Source organism: Pogona vitticeps, chromosome 6 (assembly GCF_051106095.1).
Source record: "Pogona vitticeps strain Pit_001003342236 chromosome 6, PviZW2.1, whole genome shotgun sequence".
Taxonomy (NCBI): Eukaryota; Metazoa; Chordata; class Lepidosauria; order Squamata; family Agamidae; genus Pogona; species Pogona vitticeps.
The window spans coordinates 30,421,210-30,444,471 of NC_135788.1; the positions used below are offsets into that span (position 1 = coordinate 30,421,210).

General features: G+C 38.9%; 1 protein-coding gene across 2 annotated transcripts in view; it reads right to left on the reverse strand.

Annotated features, from left to right (window-relative positions):
* The window catches only part of DGKB (diacylglycerol kinase beta), a 316,591-nt gene that overhangs the window by 253,615 nt on the left and 39,714 nt on the right, over positions 1 to 23,262 (reverse strand). For both annotated transcript variants that reach the window (XM_020781534.3, XM_020781524.3), the window contains exons 3-9: positions 21,714 to 21,790; positions 20,987 to 21,007; positions 17,212 to 17,365; positions 14,420 to 14,557; positions 10,006 to 10,055; positions 6,693 to 6,767; positions 5,603 to 5,722 (exon numbers count right to left, since the gene is read on the reverse strand). In XM_020781534.3, the coding sequence (XP_020637193.3) occupies positions 5,603 to 5,722; positions 6,693 to 6,767; positions 10,006 to 10,055; positions 14,420 to 14,557; positions 17,212 to 17,365; positions 20,987 to 21,007; positions 21,714 to 21,790 (635 nt within the window). The remainder of the gene's footprint in view (positions 1 to 5,602; positions 5,723 to 6,692; positions 6,768 to 10,005; positions 10,056 to 14,419; positions 14,558 to 17,211; positions 17,366 to 20,986; positions 21,008 to 21,713; positions 21,791 to 23,262) is intronic.

Genomic DNA, 23,262 nt, shown 5'->3' on the forward strand with positions numbered 1-23,262 from the left:
TGTGACCTTATATAAGTTATCCTACCTAAGGTAGAATTCTGGGGCACTGCTTAAATCATTTTGTTTCTCAATGTCCTCGATACGCTGCTTGATAATTTTCTTTGCCTGTTCCATTCCCATGGTTAACAGAGTAAACCTAGAGAGACCCAAAGAAGCTATTTTTTGTTCAATTAACTGAACTAATTTTGACTTTAAGGTATCTTGCAAGATCAATGGTAGAAGACCAATAGGGAGATAAGACAGTCTGAGCCAGTGCATCCTGGCTTTGATTTTAATTTGACTAGTTCCCAATCTTAGTTTTACGTTGGTGACATCTCTGGGGACTCCTAACATTGCCCTCAGGAATTTTGATTGCACACGTTCTAAGGTTGCAATATTTGGGAAAGGGTCCAATTGGGAGCCATACAGTAGTTGGGCTACTGCTTTTGTGTGGAACAATTTAATGGCCAAAGGAATGTAATCCCCCCCTTTGTTCTCATAAATTGTAATATTGTAGCAGAACTTCTCTGGGCATTTAATGTCACATAATCACTGTGTGCTTTCCTAGAACCGTTAGATTGGAAAACGACACCTACATATTTAAATTGGTGGATCTGATCAATTCTATGCTGATTTATCATCCATGTTCGCATTATTGGCCTTTTAGCAAAAGACATGATTTTTGTTTTTTGAAAATTAATTATCAGATCTTCCTGCTCACAATATATGGACAACCTTCGCAAAGCTCTTCTAAGCCCAGTTGGGGTCCTACAGATGATAGCTGCATCATCGGCATACAGTAATGTTGTTACATGCCTCCCTGCGATTTTAGGGGCATGAAAGTCAATATTTTTTAACTGGTCCACCATAGACTCAATGCAAAAGTTAAACAAAAGTGGAGCCAGAAGGCAGCCTTGTTTGATTCCTTTTTGGGTTTGAATGGCATTAGTAAGATGGCCGTGAGCGCTACATCTTACCTTAAGTGAGATATTTCTATAGAGAGCCTGAATAAGTTAAAGCAGACGCCAATATTAGAAGCCTCTAGTTTTTTCCACAATTTGACCCTTGATATTGAGTCAAAAGCTGCCTTGAGATCTGTGAAAGCTCCATGGAGTGAGGTTTCTTTATCAGAGGTATATTTTTCGATAAGATGTTGTAATATCAAGCATTGGTCAATGGTAGATTGACCTTCCCTGAAGCTTGCCTGCTCTTCTGCAAGCATCTTATCCTGCTCCAGCCAATCTTTAAATTTTCAATATAAGTGCCTGGTATATAATTTACAGATTGTGCTAAGGAGACTAATAGGCCTGTAGTTTGCAGGGTCATCTCTCTTTCTGTTCTTAAAAATGGGGACTATGATAGCAAATCCCCAGTTTTCTGGAATTCGGCCAGTAGCATCGATATATGTAAATAGCGATGCTAGAACCGGAGCCCAAAATTCTAGATTATTTCTGACCACCTCTGGAGGACTGATCTTCTCCAGGGGCTTTTCCCATTTTCATCTGGGCTATTAAATTGTGTATTTCAGAAGCTGACACAGGTGAACATAGTGGAACATCTTCAAGTGTGCTATTCCATCTCAACTGGGTCTCATCTGCATCTTTATGTAAATCTCGAAAGTGCTTCTCCCATGTCTCTGGGTGGATATAACAATCTGGGAGTTTTCTCTCAGTGTGTAGCTGCACCTTCATATAAAGACCCAATCTGACCCTGAACCATTAAAATGGGTAAGTGGAGTTGCAGTTTAAAAGCATATTTTAAAAATTAAATTTGCCTTTTCAGTTACCAAAGCCCCACTGTAGCAATCTTAACTGTACCTTAATCATGGCATTTAAAAAAAAAATAAACCATGTACCTTAGCTTCTTTGGCAATGCCTCTCCCATTTAAGTCCCAGCCCCTTGGGAGTACAGCCATTGGGCTGCCAACAAATCCTCATCTTTTTTGATATCAGACTATGCTGAACCAATCAGTGACATCCACCTGGCAGAGCAATTGAGCCCCAGTATCAGAAATGTGTAATTACATTTAGGATCAAACCATAAGTTATTAAAAGGTGATTTTTCTTATCCAACAGTACCCAAAATGATTGTCAGGTTGACAACCCAGGCTGAGATAGGAAATCAAATTAGACACAAGCCTATGAACAACCCATAATCTTCTTTTTATACAAGCTTTCTTCCCCCCCCCCCATGAATTTTTCTGTCCCCAAAACCCCATGCCACCATCCCTAAGAGTATCTTTCTCTTTTCCTTTGCCTAGCAAACCTTAGGGCCAATGGCATATGCATACTTAGTGAAAAGCCAAAACTAAAATGAGCACAATTGGAAAAAATATGCAGAAACATACCTCTGTCAATGGAGAAAATGCTTATATTAAGCAAAGCATGTAAATAATGGTATTTAAAGTATAAAATTTATGAAAGAAAAGACCACTAATAAAAACAAATACCAATGGCATATGCATACTTAGTGAAAAGCCAAAACTAAAATGAGCACAATTGGAAAAAATATGCAGAAACATACCTCTGTCAATGGAGAAAATGCTTATATTAAGTAAAGCATGTAAATAATGGTATTTAACGTATAAGAAGATTTATGAAAGAAAAGACCACTAATAAAAACAAATACAAGGAAAAGATGCAGGTGGAGTTCAGACAAATGGCAAAAAAAAAAAAATTTAAACAGATTTTTCACATTCCTGACAACACTGAGTAACAGCCTTAGTACAAGTCAGATTACCTAAACAGACAAATAAGCATTATTTATAATGTAAAAAACAGTAAAAGAAAATGAAGTTTTAAAAAGCAAAACAAAGTAGCAAAGGCTTCCTGAAAGAATATAAAGGATACAATTAAGTTCGTTAATTTTGATCTGCTAGTTTTTTAATGACTATTACAAAAACACAAAATATGAAATTAGTTGTATTATGCAAATATGATCCTATTATTAAACTATTAAAGCATAATTCTACTGTATTTTAATTGTTTGGTTCAGCATCCTAATTGCTGTAGTAACGGTGACATACAAATACAATTTTAATGATAATTATTACTTTTATTAATCAATTTTGCAGCTGCTTGGTAGGCAAACTTCCCATTTATTTCAATAAAAGCTTTGCCTGCAGAGAAACTAAAAAAGAATGAAAAGAGAAATAACAAGCAGCTAATGGTAATAAAATAAAAATAGATACTACACAATCAGATAGAGCACTTTTTATTGTCATTTTATCATGTGTACTTCGCTTATTCATATGGATTCTATACTTTCTAAAAAGCTGCTCAATCAATAATGAAACTGCATTTTAAAATATTTATATAGAGGCTCGAATGCCATCTAGAGATGGGACACTGGGGGAGGGGACTCCCAGTCCCACTATTCGGTGAGAATTTCTCCAGGCCAAATTATGGGATTGGAAGCAATTAAAATGGCAGGAAGTAAAGCAACCCTTTTGCCTCCATTCTGTTCCTGCTTCTTTGTGCCTTCTGAAAACTGCACCAGAGATCTTTGTGAGTTGTGAGGATTGCCTCATAAAGGTGTATGGGAGAATGACTTCTGATGGAGGCTGGTCGCAAAGAAGAGGCATGAAAATGGCAGAGAGGTAAGAGGACTTGCTCTCCTCCTGCCATTTTGATGGCTCCCAGTCCCTTAATTCAGCCTGGAGGCTCCTGCCAGACTGAGAGTCCTTTTTCCTCAAAGTCCTACCCAACATTCCTTCTAATTTTCCAGAGAGCTGCCCCATGCGTGTGGGGTTGTCCATGACCAGAAGCCAATGGGCAGCTACACTGGCTCAGCTGCATGCCTCCTGATGCAGCATTGTATCTCCACATGGCATAAAGTAAACATTGGTCCCACTCAAATGTTATCTCTCTACATAGAAGAAAGGACTTGTTGATGGAGATAACGGATTCAAATTTAAAATTTTTCAAACTTTCATTTCAAAAGACAAAACGGAAAAACCTAGAGAGGTCCCAAGAATGACTTTTGTGATTAGGATGAGATATACCAGGAACATTCCAGAAAAATCGGGAACAACTGTACAGGACACACAGATCTCAACTGATCTCAGGAACTAAACATGGGTAGTTTTGGGTAGTACTTAGATAGGAGGCTACTACCGTGTTTTGCCGAAAATAAGCCCTACCCTGAAAATTAGCCCTAGTATGATTTTTCAAGGTTATTGTAATATAAGCCCTACCTCAAAAATAAGCCCTCGTTAAGTGAAACCTTGCCCTCCACCAGGGAGTCACCAGGATCCTACAAGCCCTTGAGAGAGACTTAAAACTTCTTCCCCTCCTCTCCCACCTCCCTCGCTCATGGAGGAGCTGGGTGGCCAGGGAGGGAGCTGCACACCGCCAGGAACTTGTTCCTTGGCTCCTAAATTCCCAACGGCTCTTGAGGATCGTGCCTCTGCAGTGTGCGGAGTAGGTAGGTGGGGCTCGTCAGCCTTGGGAGGCAGCCCATCTAGGAGAAGGAAAACTCCAATTCCAAACCCCCACTGCCTTGTGGCTATATCCACTGATGGAAAAGGCTTCAGGAGTTAATCTCGAGGCAAAATCCAGAGCTGGAGTCCCGGAGGCAGTTCGTGTCGTTCTGTCAATTCCTGCAACGTCGCTGGAACCAGTTGTATTGGCTCTTGCCTCTCCATTGGACTATTTCAGTGACGTGGAGAGGGGGGATTTGCTGCTTGGGTAACAGCCTATCCTCCATATTATTTTACCCAGGCTTCGTGCCCTGGAGAGGACACACCAGCTTCACATACAGCATCAAAACACCAGATGCTGTTCCAAGTCCTCCATACAGAGCATGTTACCATAGTCTCTCAAGACTGAAGGATGCCTATGTATGTATATGTGCCATCGGAGCCACCACCCTGGCACTTCCTGGCAGCGGCGGAGGCACCCCTGAAGGAAGTGGCACCAGGTACATTTAAAAGAGGGGAAAGAGAATGGGAATAAATTAATAATAAATAAATAAAATAAGTGATGGTATTTGAATAAATGTAGATTGTTGTACTTGAAAAAAATAAAACATCCCCCGAAAATAAGCCCTAATGTGGTGTTGCTGTTTTTTTTTTTGTTTGTTTTTGTTTTTAGCAAAAATAAATATATGCAAAACATTTCCAGTTAGGTAAAGGAACTAATACTCTGACATGCTAGACAGCGTCTGCCAATCAAAATTGACAATATTGGGGTACAGGAACCGAGAGCACGACTCAAGGGAAGGCAGCTCCATACATTCCTATGAAAAATGGCTTTTATGTGTGTGCAGATTACAGCCACAGAAAACATCCAATGTGAAGATTATTTTGACCTAGATCTCTACAGCAGACAGAAGCAGGCAAGTCTCCCACGTGACTCCTTAAGGTTACTTTTTCCCTCTTCCCCAATTTTAGGATTTCCTGGAACACAAGAAATATCAATCCCATACTCTTATAATGGCAGCTCCTAGTGAATCAAAACTATTGCACCATACCCAGTAACACATATCAGTATAGAAAAATAATGACACAGGGCTAGATAGTGAGTATCTACCAACAGATACATCAAAAATGCTAGACAATAGATGCAGTTACCCTACCACTTTTTAAGAGCTATCCTTTGATTATCACTATAGTGGCTCTTACACTCTCCAGCCCAAGCAACACTAAGAGTGGGATTGTAGTCATTCCACCCTGGATCCATTCTTCCAAGGAAACAGTGCCATCATGGTCGTAATCAATCTCTTCCATCATTTCATGAAGAATCTGTGGAATAAAAAGAAAAACAAAGGGTTTACGTATTAAAGGAAATTACATCAAATTAGAAAGAAAATGTACATGCTATGGTCCATCTATTGCTTATAGAAGTAGAAGGCAATAGTGTGATTTAAAGCTGATTTATACTTTGGCCTTTCCTAACAGCTGCTCAGTCTTACACAGCTTCTTTGAAATGACATCAACATGTTTTGTTGTACCAATTTTGTTCCCTATTTTCAGCCTCTTAAGACACCTTTGCCCCTAAGAAGATACTCTAGCCTTGCACCTGCAGGAGGAACAGAAGATGATGGATGAAAGGTGAGTGCAAAGAAGGGGAGTAAATACTTATTTTGCCTGTACTGGTAAGCAGTAATGCCTTGGAATCACATTTCACAAAGCTATAGTTATGTCAGGCTCCATCTGACTTACAGCAAGCCTAATAGAATTATCAAGTTATGAGAGATATTTAATGAGTGGTATTATCACTGCCACCCAAATTGAGTTTACATGGCCAAGCAAGGACTAGGATCTAAATCTCCTTGAGTCCTAATCTGTCACTTTAACCACTGCACTATACCGACTCTCAAAGCTACAAAGACAAGTTTCTGGAAATACTGATATGCTCTTTCTGAAGCTGCATGACTTCAAACTGCACATCATGCTAGCCCAAGCATCTACTAGACCACTTGTTCTTGAACTGCAACACCCATGCAAAAAAACCCAAAAATAAAAACTCACCATAAAAATCCCTCAACAGATTAAAAAACAATAAACTGTGCTACAACCACTGTCAACACCTTTAAAAAATTTTCACCTTCCTTTGGAGAAACCTGATGGAACAGTCCTTGCTGCCCACTGCAATATGGGACTAAAAGGCTTTATCCAGCTGCACTGCTATAAAAATAATTCATTAGATGAATCAATATAGTCCTTAGATACTTTCATTGCTATTAGATCAGTGATCTGTGGAAATACATACGGGGCTGAGTTCAGTGATATCCCATTCAAGATATTCAGCAACATGCATCATTTGAGCAATGATGTTTTCCAGCTCCTGGACATGAAAACAAAACGCGAAAAGCCTTTTATAATCATCCATATTCATTTCTTCCCTTACTATTCTAAAATTTAAGTGATTTTTTTCTTACACAAACTGAAAAAGTGTTTTATATTTGAACTGATCATATAAAGCAAGACTTTTAAATTTCATTTTCTCTTACAGAAATAAAACACTAAAATACTAATGCTGAAATAAAGCTAAACAGCAAGAAAGAAATAGGAGACAACAGAACCAACAGTTGGAAAAACAGAAAGGTCTTGAACAGCTGGGATAAAGAACCTGCTAGATCAGTGGTGCCCAGATGTTCTTGGACTACAACTCCCAGAAATCTTGATCACCACAAACAGTGGTAAAGGCTTCTGGGAGTTTTGGTCCATGAACATCCGGGGACCCAAGGTTGGAAGCCATTGTTCTAGATGTTAAAGAATTACTACCTCCTAATCCTTCACAACAGACCAACTGATAGGGCTGATGGGGAATTTGAGTCTGACAACATCTGGACTGGCACAGATTCTCCGATATAGGTGTATTCACTTTCTGGTACACCTGATGCAAAATACGATCAAACCAACTGTCACTTGGAAACACTGGAAAATGCTTGACTCTCCAGATTTTTTAAAAAGATTGCACCTCTTAATCTCTGATCATTGGCTATGCAACTGAGACTTCTTGAAGTCCAAACTATCTGTTGGAACAACAGTTCCAACTGCCCCAGTTCAACAGTTCATGAAAACTCAGTCGAAGTATACACATGAGCAGAGTGGGGAACTTACAGTGGTATACTTACAGCTGGACTCCAATTTCAATTAGCCCCACAAAGCACAGGCAATGGAAGGAGCTGTGCCAGGATACGAACTGCAGTGCAAGGAATTTGGAAGGCTGCAGGCTAGTTACTATTTCCCATGGGACCGTCTTAAGACTATTGTTTGGGCAATGTTAACTGCATCACTGCAACCAATGAGCAGGTGAGGAAACCTATGCAGCCATAGGGCCATGGGGTGGAGGTGCTAAGTAGAAGTTTAATTCTCTCTCTCTCCCCACCTCCTTAAATCTACTACTTGCATTTTAACTGAAATTTCAAAGGAAGTAAAATGCAAATGGCAGGCTAAAGGAGGAGAGAAATTAATTCCACCCCTTCACAAACACCTCCCATGATCCCGAAGTTGCTATGGTTTTATTTGGCAAAAAATACAGATTAGTTGTGTTCATGCAATTAGCATCACATCTGTGTACAGTACATTAATGCCATTTTAATGCCCTGCCATAACATTGAATTGAAATGTTTCTGATTTCCCTTTCATCTGACATTGGAACTTAAGCTAACAAGACATTAATTTAACTGAATACTACTTGGTTTTATTTCATTCCTTCGCATCAGGTAGCATATAACCTGCCTCAGAAGCATTTGTCCTTTTGAGATCTAGGACCTTACTTTACCCAAATGTGTGAAATGGGACCCATTTTTTAAATGTATTGTCATGTGCAAGCATTGTGGTGGATACTTCAGATGAGGCAACAACCCAGGTTCACATTACACTGATTTGAATTTGAAGGTACCATAGTACTAGTGTACACAACGGAAACCTGCAGACTCTGGGCTATTTGTAGCCAGTGGTCCCAAGTTTCCCAAAGAACTTGACTGGTTGGCCTGTTTGTTTTACAAAAGTCTTGCAAGTCCTTTAGACCAGTGGTCCCCAACCTTGGGCCTCCAGATGTTCTTGGACAACAACTCCCAGAAGCCTTCACCACCACCTCTGCTGGTCCTGATTCCTGGGATTTGAAGTCCAAGAACATCTGGAGGCTCAAGGTTGGGGACCATTGCTTTAGAAGAGTGGTTCTCAACCTTGGGTAGCCCAGGTATTCTTGGACTGCAACTCCCAGAAATTGCAGCCCATAAACATCTGGGGACTCCAGTTTAAGAACCACTGTTGTAGAAGGCCTGGGGACACTTATGTTACATTTTTGTTCATCTTCATCCCACATAAGTCCAGTGTGTCTTTCCAACCCCCCCCAAAAAAACCCTGAAAGTTTAGGTCCTCAAGGAAATGAAACCAACTGGGAGGAATACAGCAGAATTGCTCCTTCATCCCCTAGAGAGCAAGAGAGATCTTGGAAGGGTGGGACACCTCTTAAGTTCTGGAGGAAGGAGGTGCAGCACCTGGACTAATGGAAAACAGTTCATTCACACCAGGAGTGTCCACAATTCCTGGTGATTCAATCTCCCCTTTACATCTCTCTGCTGTACGTATCGTTCAATTCCAGGGATGACCCCCCCAAATGGCAGGAACAGATTTTCAGGGAGGCACAGAAAGAAATGGATGTTTTGGGCAAAAAATATTGTTCTAAGAACAGACAAAAGGTTTGAATTCAAGACAATTTGTTGAATAGATGCACAAATGTATTAGAAATGTATCAATGATGTAGCAAATACCAGCAAAACCTACAGAAAATCTAGGATATTTGGAGAGAAGATGTAACCATCAGGACCACATCCAAAGTATCTTTAATGAGAAGTATACTAAACACTATGATCATGACTAGCAATTTCACTTATGTTCCCTGAGAAATCAATGTGGAAGTCAGTCACGACTCAACGCTAGAGATAGGATATTTGTATTCATTTCCGGGGGGGGGGGGGGGGAGAATATGAATACTGCCACCACAGGTGGCCAGGCCCTTTGGACCCACCCCCAGAACCAACTGATGCACTTACTGCTTGTGGCGCAGTGCTCATGGCCGTTGTTTGTGCCATGCCAATAGCAGAAGTAGCCCAGCCAGCACTTCCCCGCCTTCCTGTACTGCTGACCACTCAGCAGCTGAGCAGGGAAACTCCTCATCCTGCCTCCTCACTTGATTGGCCAGCAGTGCAGGGTGACAGGAAAGTGCCTGCTGGGCTACTTTTACGATTGGCACAGCGCAAATGACAACTGCCCTGCAAACGCAAGCAGTAAATGGACCAGCCAGTTCCAGGGCTTGGGCCGAAGTGGCCCGGCCAACAGTGGTGGCGATATTTGGTGAAACAAGTACAAATACCCCAACTCTACTTAATACATGATGCTGATATCAACAGCAAACAAAAATAATTTATACTGGATGCAACTCAGTAGCCTTACAGCTCTGATTAAATTGTCTGTTGCATATCTGACACAAAGACCTACATATTTTTTTACAAGCTTACTTCTTCTGTCATGCTTCTGCATTAATCAATGTTGTTATTAATGAATATAATTACCGAGCTGTCCAGGAAACCATTCCCATCTGTGTCATACAGGCGAAACATAACTAAGGAGAAAAATAGATATATAGATGATATACAGATTTAAATATTGCAACCATTATTTAAGAAACAAAAAAATGGGCGCATGTTTTAAATTTGCATCCTGCAAATATGAAAACCTAATGCAGCCTTAGAATCAGAATTCTGAAAATTTTAGTAGAATTACTTTCTATATCACCATCAACGGTGGCAACATTGTGAGTATGACTTCAATTAATTTTTGCTGAATCCTGCCTTTAGACAACAAGCAAGAAGATACATTTAACTCCCCTTGACTTTGCAGCAATGTATTAAAACATTTAACCCATAATTAAACAGCAGTTAAACAACAGCAAAGTTTCCAGCTTTGTCAATGTTGGCAGTGCCCCCATGTTTGTGTAAACTCTCTGCTATCTACCTTCCCCTCTCAAAAATCTATAGCAATCAACTAACATAAATGCATATGCCTTCTCCTCAGGTTATATATATAAAAAGAAGATATAGAAACTACAGTGGTGCCTTGCTTACTGTTCCAGGAAAATCGCCGTTAAGCGAAAACATTGTAAAGCGAAATTAAAAACCCCACTGAAACACATTAAAACCCATTCAATGCATTCCAATGGGGTAAAAACTCACTGTCCAGCAAAGATCCTCCATACAGCGGCCATTTTCGCTGCCTGTATAGTGAGGAATCCGTCCCTAAACAAAGCGAGGACCCATTTTAAGCACCCAGTGGCCATTTTGAAAACCCGACGATCAGCTGTTTTGATCGTCGTAAAGCGAAAATCGGTTTGCAAAGCAGGCAACCGATCATTGCTATGTGACATTCCCCCATTTAGACCATCATTTTGCTATCACAATTGCGATCGCAAAAAGATAGTCATAAAGCGGATTCGTTGTAATGCGGGGCAATCGTAAAGTGAGGCACCACTGTAATATGAACATCTGAGTGGCACAGTATGTGTTTCTCTGACTTCCAGGATTATGCAGATTAGTCTTCCATGATTTAAGTATGATTGCACAAACATAGAAAGAGTGCCTCTGTCACCTCTCTGCAACATTTCTCTGATTCCAACTCTAATTATAGGTATTTGTAACATTGGTTTCTGGCCTCAGAGTGATAATTTTTACACTACATTTTTTTAAAAAAAAAAAGTTAAGAGAATGCACTCCTAAGGATAATGTCATATACAAATAAGGTGATCTACCTTCTACAAGGTAGAAACCATTCTTACATTCAGAGTTTACATGGCAGCTACATTTTCAGACTGCACAGACCATACATTTTATCCTCCTAAATGTGCACCCTGGGCTAAATGTGTAAACAAATCTCAATCTGCCAAAAAATTAACATTTTTCATTTAAAATATAACACACACTCTCTCATTCTCCTTCCCCCACATAAAGAATAAACAGAATTACTAAAGATATACAATATGAATGTTACATAATTAAACCTACCCAATTAAAATATAATTATAATTATCTTTGGAAAACATGTTTTCAACATACTTGAGTTATCTATAAAAACATCAACAGCACAGGAACAAAACTCTAAATATATATGTGATCTGAAATATATCTGATGTCTCAACTTGCAATGAATCTAAATCTCCAGCAGATAGAGCCTACTGTCTACTTTTAACAGCAAAGCCTATTAAAAATATGAACTTATACATTATAGACCTTGAACATCAATGTGCAGGCAGAAATCAGCCAACAGTTCCTACTGTTTAACTTGTCATGATTTTACAGGAAGAGAGAGAGAGTATGTGCTATACCTAAAAGTAAAACTAATCAGTCTAGGATGATATAGCCATGGAGTTCAGCATGTTCTCTGCAGAACAGTTTAGCTCTATTCAGCCGTTTGTTGAACTCATGGAAGGCTAAACAGCTATTGAGTCATAGGCACTCACACCATTTCCATCTACCCAAGATCCCCAAGCACCCAGAAGTGATCTAGACTTCCATGCCTTAAGAACATAAACCTTCAAAGAACTCCTTAAGTGTTAGAACAGGGGTGGGCAATTAATTTCTATAGGAGGGCCACATGAAAAACCTGAACTGTGTTCGGGGGCCAAACCAACTTTACTTAAAAATAAAATGAAACAGTGATACTATGATTGTTTTTATTTTAAACTTGTTAATCTTCACAAATACTAAAGAGTTTTTTTGCGATATGTTAAAGACAATCAACTGATCAACTTTAGACAAAGAGCTATAAATAGTTTTGATGTTCAAAACTGTCCACGGGCCTGTCAAGAGTGGCTCGTGGGCCATATGTGGCCCTCGGGCCGTACTTTGCCCAGGTCTGTGCTAGAAGATCTGGTATAGTATGAAGGCTACATACTACAGACTTCCATGCTCAGCATGCTAAGACTGAAAGCATTTTTGGGTCCACAGTGACATGGGCAGGTGGACTTGTTTTCTGAGTATAGCAAGCTTTCTATCTTGTTTGTTATGTAACATCTTTCATGCAACAGTTCTTGTACACTTAATAGTACTACAGTATAGCTTTCCACGGTCTTGTGGAATATGCATTTGCCAAACTGGCATTTGAAAAAACATAACGTAGAAGTCAACCTGCACAAGTACTAAATAGTGTAGTGTACTTGTGCAGGGTTTTATTTTTAAAAAAAACTTTTTGAGGCCAACGTACTATTTATATAGTACGTTGGCCTCAAAAAGTTTTTAAAAAAATAAAAAGATAATCAGTTTCTTTAATTCCATGTTATCATAAAGAGTTTCATTAAGCTAGTTGCCAAATATCAGAAAAGCATAGGAATACCATAGGAACATTTGAATACCATAGGAATATTTGGCTAGAACATTTGGTCCCCCTCCACCACTCCCCGTTTTCTTCTGATTTTATTTGTAGATGTTCACGGATCTCTCTCCTTTAAAAAAAAACTAATAATAATAATTTTTGCACCGTTCTGGCTACTCTCTGTGCCACTTCTCTATTGGAAGAACTTCAAACAGTGTATTTCTCACAACAAAGACTGGTTTAATAAAAAGCTATCATTTTCATTGGCTGCATGTGGATATAACATAAAATTAAACTTATCTAACCCAGGGTCCTCAGATATTGGATTACAACCCCTATCAACCTTGACCATCAATCACACTAGCTGGGGAAGACCAGAGCTGCAGCCTTACAACAGCTGATGCCCCAAGGTTGGGAGGGGTTGTGCTATAAAGACTGTACTAAACATGGTTTAGTGCTCTAAAGTGAGTTCCAGGAAGCCTGAGGCACATGCACCTTCATTCTTCCTCCTCCAGTACAGGGGAGGAGATCAAAAGCACCCACTTCCATTTTAGTTTCATATTGGCTGTGAATAGTATCCAAAGTATGGGCCAGAGGTTGACAATCCATAGTCCACAAAGGCTTAAGGGTGCCGTAACCTCAATGTCATCAAATTCCTCCTCCTGCCACCTTTATACACATTGCTCTTTCCCTGATGCTTGCAGTGATTAATTAAAAAGAGAAAAGTGTCCAAATCCTGCTGTACAATCTCACTAAATAGGAGGAGGTGGCAGTATCCAAGCTAGTGAAGGATAAGCTTATCCTCATAATGTTCATTTATGGTTTAGCATTATACCTGAACCAATCCAAATGACCAATAACAATGCAAAGTAAATAAGCTACTCATGATTCATGGCATTACACACACACACCACCAATTTTTTAAAATTCTGAATTGTCTAGTCTGTCACGAAATGGTCCTGATGTATTAGTTTATGTGTCATTCTTTGGCTTGGAATTCCAAGCTTTTTGTAAAGACTGATATATACACATACAACGTTTTCTCTTGATAGGAGTTTTCTACTTTTAATTCTACCCATTTTGCATCTATTCATATAAATATTCAGATAAAATGTGCACAAGCACTTCTGAGCATTTAAAGAAATAGTTTTTGCTTGTCAGTTAGGCATATGAGTTTCTGAATGATCTCATCAACATCCCTTACAGGAAATAGAAAGCATACACATGGCATGATTGTCACACATGTTCTTTCATGTATTTTCCTATAATTTGTCCATGTGTATACCTGAATAAAACAGTCTGTAGCAAACCAAGGAAACTTTCTGGATGCTGATGGAAATAGCACCTGCTGAATTCATTAATGACTTGCAAAACCAGGTGGTAAAGCCTTTTGCAATAGCGAAACAACTCTACTTAGACTTGATTATCGACAAAATATATGCAAAAATATGCCCATCTATGATGTATTAAGTCTTGAAATAAGGTAGAAGAATCGTGAAGTCTCTGAATAAGTTCTTATACCTCAGATTTGCAGTAATGAAACAGAAATATCTGCTAACAGATTATAGAAACCACCTAACTTTAAGGGATTTTAAAAACCACTTGCTTCACTTAGGTACATACATTCTAGTTTGTCTTCAGGTCTTCCTCTTTCAAGAAGGGAAAGATAACAAACAATATCTTTCAACTGAATTACTTCTGGTATCTGCAAAGTGGAAGGAGTCGAGGATCGTGATGTCATGCTTTTAGTGATGCGCAAACCTGAAATAATAGTCACATCATTATTTTTTTAATCTGCTTAAGAAGAAGAAAACAGAACATATGAAAAGCATTTGAGCCAGTGTATTTGAATTCCTACTCAGACAAGCCTTCCTTGCCTGTGTCATTTGCATTTGATTAAACCTACTGGGTTTTTTATTGTTTGCACCATGGACAAATCAAATTAATAGTGCAATTCTATGCATGTTTATTTAACAGCAGCTTAATTCCAATAAGGAATGTGGGTGGTGCTGTGGGTTAAACTGCAGAAGCCTCTGTGCTACAAGGTCGGAAGACCAGCAGTCATAAGATCAAATCGATGTGACAGAGTGAGCTTCCGTCATTTGTCCCAGCTCCTGCCAACCTAGCAGTTCAAAAGTATGTTAAAATGCGAGTAGATAAATAGCTAGTACCACGGTGGGAAGGTAATGGTGTTCCATGTCTAGTCGCACTGGCCACATGACCACAGAAATTATCTTCGGACAAACGCTGGCTCTATGGCTTAGAAACGGGGATGAGCACCATGTCCTAGAGTCGGAATGGAATAAATGTCAAGGGGAACCTTTATCTTTACCTAAGTCCAATAACTGTATTCAAATATCTCAACAAGCTATGGTTTTGTTTATCAATATCTGCCATGTTGTGATGTGCAGGACCACCCTGGTTAACGTGTTTGCTAACCTATTGTTGAAATGATTGATCATTGTATACTTGAGCTCTACCTCATTTAAACCATCATTTGTCATAACAGTTCAAACCATGGCTTGTCTCTCTTTTTCCTGCAGCTGCTAAACAACAAACAGAAACTAATAACCATCACATTGCCTTTCCTTTTGGGGGAAAAGGTAGGGTAAACATATTTTAAATAAATAAATAATAAAAGGAGCAGAAATTGGGAAGAAAATAAATTGTTTTCTTGATTGTCTGTAATGTAATCCTTCTTTTAAGCAACCAACTATGGTTGAAACTATGGTGTAATGGCTGAAATCTAGTAGTACATTATCAATGGGCCCACTGAATCATTGAGGATTTGGTGAGTAACTAGTCCATAGATTCCACAGATTCAATTGGCCTAATTTAGCTGAAATTTACTATCAGATTTCAGCCATAGTTGGCACACAAGTATATGCACCTAATGCATTCATTTGAATGAGATTCAGTTCCTGGTACGTTTATTTATAAATCCAATCTAATCTGCAAAAATCTCCACCGTATTCTTTCAAGGCCATTAAAAATAGCAGTCTCCAATCCTTTTTTGTCATGCTGAGCAAAATGTTTGTGCCTTTTGTTTAACATTCAAAGTGATGAATATTGGGTTATTTCTTTGTCAACTTCCAGATGGCCTTAATAAAGGTATTTTGATTTCTGCATTAGCCTTGTAGAAATTTATGTAAAGTGCTCTCACTTTCATTTGATCTACTTGTTCTTCTAGCTTTATTGCGTGTGCCACATTCAAATCAAATTTGCTATTTTGTCTTAAAAGGAGATACATAACACATTCCAGTTCATGTGCAACACATTCCAGTACAACAAGCAAATCACAGCATGCATTAATTAATGATAATCCCCTGAATAGTACATTATCAATGTATAACAAGATTATTAAACTGTTTGTAAAACAGAGACACCTGTTCAGATGCAATTAGGTCTTTGTGACTTTAGGGAACATTAAAAGGGCATTAGAACATTCTGGACTGTAAATAAAGAAAAAAAAACACCCAGGCAATAATTCAGCAGTACACAAACGGCAGCGCTTGTTTAATTTGGTGGGATATTTAAAGCTATATTCCCATGTAGTTTATACAATGACTACTGTGTTTCCCCAAAAATAAGCTAGGGTCTTATATTAATTTTTGCTCCAGGCTTATTTTCAGGGGATTTTTTTTTCTCCATGTACAACAATCTACATTTATTCAAACACAGTCATGTCATCTTCTTCTAGTTGCTGCACAATAGTGGAGGGCAGATTTTCACTTAACTGGCACTTATGTCAGGGGTAGTGCTTATATTACGAGCATCCTTAAAAAGTCATATTAGGGCTTATTTTCAAGTTAGGTCTTATTTTCGGGGAAATAGGGTATTAAGAGAACATGTATATAAAATACAGGGAGGGTACATCAAATATTATAATGACATTTAATATTGCCATGTACATTTTTCCCTATACCAAATCATTGTCTCAAATGTTTTTGTCCTACGCTGCTTCAACCATGTATCATTTATTTCTAGAGCAGTGGTTCCCAACATTGGTGGAACCCAGGTGTTCTTGGACTACAATTCCCAGAAACCTCAACTAGCACAGCTTATAGTGAAGGATTCTGGGAACTACAATCTAAAAACACCTGAGTTACCTAAACTGGGAACCACTACTGTACTATATTCAATTCACCTGACTGCAGTTAGACATACAGCTTTCCAAATGACACTCACTCCCTATTCAAATTAAATTTGCACCTATTTTATTCCATTTCCAACTGTACGAAGGAGGAGATATTTTAAAAAGATAGAGAATTACCAAGGAGCATTCAGCTCCTAAAATAGGTGGTAATTTTAGGGTATGGAGGGGAGATACGGTAACAGTTCCATTCAAGACAAATTTAAAGCTCATAATTTTTGTTATACAATGAACAGACACCACATTTTGCTCAGGTACTCACCTCCTGGAATGAGAGGGGGCCTATTCTTTACCACAGGACTACTGTGAGGGCCCTTATTTCCAAATGACATAAAGAGATGTTCACAGAATTCTTCTGGCAACTCAGCCTCCAGGAAAGTCTTCATGAATAATTTGAAACCTTCTAAATCAATTGTCTATAGATGGAGACAAGGAATTAGTTATGCCTGGAGATCTCAATATACAAATTAATCTCTTTTTACAAACGAGCCTCGTGGCACAGCGGTTAAACTGCTGTACTGGAGCCAAAACTGTGTTCACGACCTGGGGTTCAATCCCAGGTAGCTGGCTCAAGGTTGGACTCAGCCTTCTATCCTTCCAAGGTTGGTAAAATGACTACCCAGCTAGCCTGCATAATTGTAAACTGCCCAGAGAATGCTTGAAGCACTATGGGGCAGTATATAAGCAGCACACTTTGCTTTTTTTGCTTTGCTTTTTTGTTTGCTGCTGCTGGCAAACTGATATACTGCACGAGCAGAAACAGTGAACATATTTTTGAAATAATTAAATGTCGTCCTCAGAGATGGGATATTCGTACTCATCTCCTAGGGGAGACAAATAAGCATATCACCATCACAGGTGTTCAGGCTGATTTGACCCTCCCCCAGAACTGGGCCGTTCACTTACTGCTTGTGGCGCAGCACGTTCAGCCGTTGTCGTTTGTGTCACACTGATCGCAGAATTAGTCTGGCCGGGACTTCCCCATCTCCCTGCGCTGCTGACCACTTGGCAGTTGAGTGGGGAGACTCGTCATCCTGTCTCCTCACCAGACAGGTCAGTAGTGCAGGGAGGCATGAAGCCCCAGCCAGGCTACTTCTGCGCTTGGCATGGTGCAGATGACACCGGCCTTGCACACTCCACCATAAACATTAAGTGGACAGCTGAGTTCTGAGGGGGGCAGGGTCCAATAGGGCCAGCCACCTGTGGTTGCAATACTTGTATTCATCTCCCATGGGAGATGATTACAAATATCCCATCTCTAGCTGTCATCCATTGGCTGAAACCCTGTTGTGCAGCTCTTCCTATACAAAAGGAATTATGTGATCATCAGCAGGAAATTGACTGGGATTAAAAGGATTCCTTTAGCAATTTTAAAGCTCATGCGACTTGAACGCAATGCACTTAAATTTTATGTGTTCCAAGCCACCCATAAAAGGCTTCAATACACAGAGCAAACAAGTTCCCCATGAAAATATACAAAATCCTGAAATTCTTAAGCAGAGGTGAGGGTCATTCAGATTGCATCCCAAGTCTGTTTTTCCTCAATACATTATGGAAAACTTCATCCCTGAATTTTGGTGGCAAACTAGTGGCATCAGTTTCAGTGGAAATTGGAAGTAACCTGAATTAAAGAAAGGGTTTTGCTTGCATGAAATGTCTTGCAGTCATTTGCTTATGGTGGCTAACCACAACAATGCATTTAAAAGGAGGTGTGGTGAAGAGTTTGCAACCAATGATCAGCTATTATCCAACTTCCGTGGCAGGAGAGTACAGCCTGCAACATGTTTTGGGGAGACAAAACTGGGCTCCAGATCAGCTCATATTGCACATCCCTGCGCTAAACAAATGCTTTCACATTCAATCAATTACATACAAATTTTAACTTCTGAAATGCAGCCACAAACTCTCTGCCCTGCCCTTTTTTAAGTGTGGTTATAAAGAATCAATGAACTCCAGCAAGACAGAAATTCAAGAAAAAAGAGTGACATATTAAATGCTGACACTGAAGGTACAGGTTTTATTTGATGTATTAACTTCTTCCTTCAGAATGACGGTGTGTGGAGGACATAAAGATGTTTTACACAGATGCTTTTTTAGTTTAAAGCTTCAGGTTCTCTCAGATTAGTCAGGAATAATTCCTCATTACTACAAGGGAAAGAGAAAGCTGTTCACAACACTTAGAATGGGAGTGAAACGGGGCAGCTAAAATGATAAACTCTGTGTCTGTGATATCTTGGATGACATACAGTTGGAACACTTTTAACATAAAGAGGTACACTTAATCATTTTTATGACTGATGGTCAAGGACATTCATCCACTTTATTATGCCCCTGAGTCATCATGGTTATAAAATCATGGGAAGTGAATATTATTAGTCATCACTATCGTCTATACACAAACACACACTTTCTCTTTCTCTGCCATGATCCATACTGTAAAATTACATTTAAACTACAAGGAAACAAGTAAAAACTTCTGTGTATGTTAGAAGGAGAAGGAAGCGTAAGAGCCATTTGCTTTACTTAACTTGACACGTACACAAACTGTAACAATAAATGACACAGGAAGAGTGACAACAACAAAAATAAGCACATTGTAACAATTACATAATGTATAAACAGAATAAATGCATAGCAGATCTAGTGTAATTTCTGAGAATTTTAATAGGCATATGGCTAACAATGTTATGCATACAGAGTGGCACAGGAAATGAATATATAAATACTTTTACAGAACAAGTTGGTGTTCTGAACCCTGAAAGCTCCCATCCTTCCCTGACAGATCACAAACTGCCCAACTGGCTAGTGATGATGAGAGCTATAATCCAAACTCAGGAAGTCATTAGAGAAGGCTAGGAATATCCAGTTTGTCAGAATATGTAATTAAATTCCTTTTAAATATATCAATTATAGGTTTGGGATTTTGGAGGTTCCTGGAGTGGAAAATGACTTTTTTTGTAATTTATTTTGGGGGGGGGGCATATCCTGGGGAATGCAAAAACGGAAGGGTGGGAGGGAATGTGGTTCCTGAGCTAAACTTCATGCCAAGCTCTTTAATAGACTCTCTCCATCTTATCATGCGTATGCTGGAAAAATTCTGATGAGCTCAAGGTGTTGTTTTTTTATAATAAGTTCATCTATGGAAAGATCATCATTGTGTTACACTGTTTATACCAGCTTGTCAATGAATTGTTCTGAAATCAATAGCAATCAAATAGAAAAAGGCTATGTCAAGGGACAACAGTAATACAGACAAAAGGATGTCTGAACCTGAAACTGTACAATATGAGATCAAGCGAAGGACATTCATGCAGCAAAATATGAAAACAAGTTTATTCCTACTGATCAGCTTACTCTATTCCTTCCTGCATTCATATGTTTCACCACATATTGCTCACCCTGCTCTACATCATTACCCCTTCATCCTCAGATGAAGCAGTTGCAGGGAGTATGGATTACCCAGTCCATCAGAGCGGATCCCAGAGAAGAAGAAAAACAGGAGCAACTCCGTTAGATAAAGAACTACAACTGAAGTGAAAAATAGCTACAATCTCTGCACCCTTGTTTCACCACTGCACTGCAGCTTACTCATAGGTTTCCTAGAACCTACGCATTTTATATGCAATATGAACTAATGATAAACATCAATTCAGTATTTCACATTTTCTATACCTGTCCCATAATTTTTTAAAAACAAAAATACTTGAACATTACTTGCAAAGCTAGCAAGACTGAGGCTATTGTATCTTGTGTGTATCATGAAAAGACAAGACTCACTGGACAAAGATGATAATGATGGGAATATCTGAGGGCAGCATGCAAATAAGAGGGCCAGATATGAGGTGGATTGATTCAATGGGGGGAAAAATGCAACCTCGCATTTGCAAGGTCTGAGCAGGGCTTTTAATAACAGGACCTTTAGGAGGTAACTAATTCATGGTATTGTCAGGAGCAATTTAATGGCACACAACAATGCAACAGTATGAATGTCAAATTTTATAAAAATCAATGTAGAAAAAAACAACAAAAATGCTTACTTGCTTAAGAATGTCTTGCTTCTGGAGTGTATGCACAGAAATAAGAGAAATATAATATTAATAAGGTCTTATCAGTAGTTACTTTCATTCTTAAAACAGCATTTTTATCCAAAAAGTTCAGTTTTATATTTAAGAATCTGTTTAATCATGCAATAAACAATGCTTCCAGATGTATTATTAATACAATTGCAAATAAACAATTCTAGCACAAATAAACAAAGTAGTTTAAAGGTCAGATGGCTTTTTCTGCCATACAATTATGTCAATACAGATACTACTTGATTTCACTAATGAATCTATTTTTTTTTTAAAAAAATCAGTCTAAGAGTTTATTTGCCAGACAGGAAAATACGCTGTAGCACAAAATCCTTGTGACAATCTATGGGGATACACACTTACTCAATCCAGAAGCCATCTAGGAATAGGCTCTCTGCAATATCTACCCCAAATCAAATCCATTGCTACTGTCCCCAAAGGACAAATTCTATAAATAGGAAGAGCTCTGACACCACCATCCAGTTGCTTCCATGTGTTCTGTGTACCTGACTGCAAAATGTATGTGTGAAGAGGTTTCGAATCTGCTGAAGTCTAAACTTAGATTTACTACAGGACAGTATCTCGTTATCATTTTGGAAGATTTTTTTAAAATTTACAAACTAAGGAAATGCGGCAGAACATTAATTTATGTCAAGAAGCATGATATTTGAAGCAAAGGAATTAAAATTACCCCTTCAGGATTGTACTTTGCTAGCACACCATTACCATGGAACTCTTGCAAAACATCCCGAACTTTCTTTGTAGAATCTGCAAAAACAATAACAGAGATCTTTTTATTCAACTAAAGAGCTCATAAATTAATGTGTGCCTAAATATTCATAGACTACAACTCCCAGAGACCTTCACCATTGGCTAGGGCAGCATGAGGCTCCTAGTTTGTAAATAACTACCCTAAATGGAATGCTTTTCTTTTTGACATTATCACAGACTTTCTGGAATTCTATTTTTACCGAAACAGCACTTGCTTTTAACTTCCAAAAATGTTTCATGAACTCTTGCTATGAACCCTCATGAATTTCAAAGATTCCAGTCCAGCAGATTAACTGAAGTATTAGTAAGACTCTGGATTGTGAAAATCTGAGTGCCAATCACAGACAAAAATCAGACTAATCGGATATCTTGTATACAGTACATGGTATATACTGTGAAGACATATTAAATTTGTTTGTATTTTTAAAAGAAACTCTGCAAGCAAAGTGAGTATAAGCCATACACCACCACTGCACAAGTTGCATTAGTAGATGCAGTGGTGCTTTCATCACCTCATCCTGGAGGCTTTGCACCCAATGACATATGAAGAGAGGTAGCAGGTAATACTGAAAAAATTGAAGCCTCTGCATCAAATGGGCATCCATAATTGGAAAGGAAGGACTACCCACCTCTTAAAATGGACAGAATGCCAAGGACGTTTACTCCCCAGTCACACAAATAACCAGGTCACTTGGAAGCCACTTGATAGACTAAATGCTGGAATTGGCAGAACCAAAGCAGTTTAAAGTGCCACATCATCTTTGTCTTCTTCTTTTATTTCTTTGTTTTTGGTTGTGTTTTGTTTTAATTCTTTTCTGATATGGTCAGAAAATAAGGTTTTCACACTGACACAGTTCTTTGCAAGTGCAAAGAAGAACAGGCAACTTCATACCTATGTTAGTATACTCTCTGCCCACCTCTCTATACATACCATTGAACACTTGAGAACCAAGTGCCAATCACGAATCTAGCATAAGAAACTAGCCTGAGAATTCCAAAGGAAGTGAGATATAAGAAATCCTGCACCATTCATGAATTTCACATGTAATAACTGCATAACAGAAGAGAAGGGCCATGCTTGCTATTTACAGCTGCACCACTGTCATGCCCTTGTAACTCAGTGGGTCCTCATCTAAATATCCATTAATTCATTCCCCATTTATTCATTTCTCCTTAAAAGGACCCAGAAAGGAACCTGCTACACATGCATGGAGTTCCTCATTGAAACAAAAACAAAAAATTATTATACAGCCAACTCTTCCATAGAGAAGAATTGGCTGTATAGTATTTTTTTTATAGAGCAGTTAGTGGGGAATCACAGGCATAAGCCTCACTTTTTCCTTCAAACCTTTTTAAAATGATAAATGAGGAGGCATGAGGGTGACTCAAAAATCAAAAAGGGGGTGTGATGCTGTGCACTCCACCAGCCCCTCTCCTGCAGAGTGGAGGGGTCTTCCAGCAATAACTCC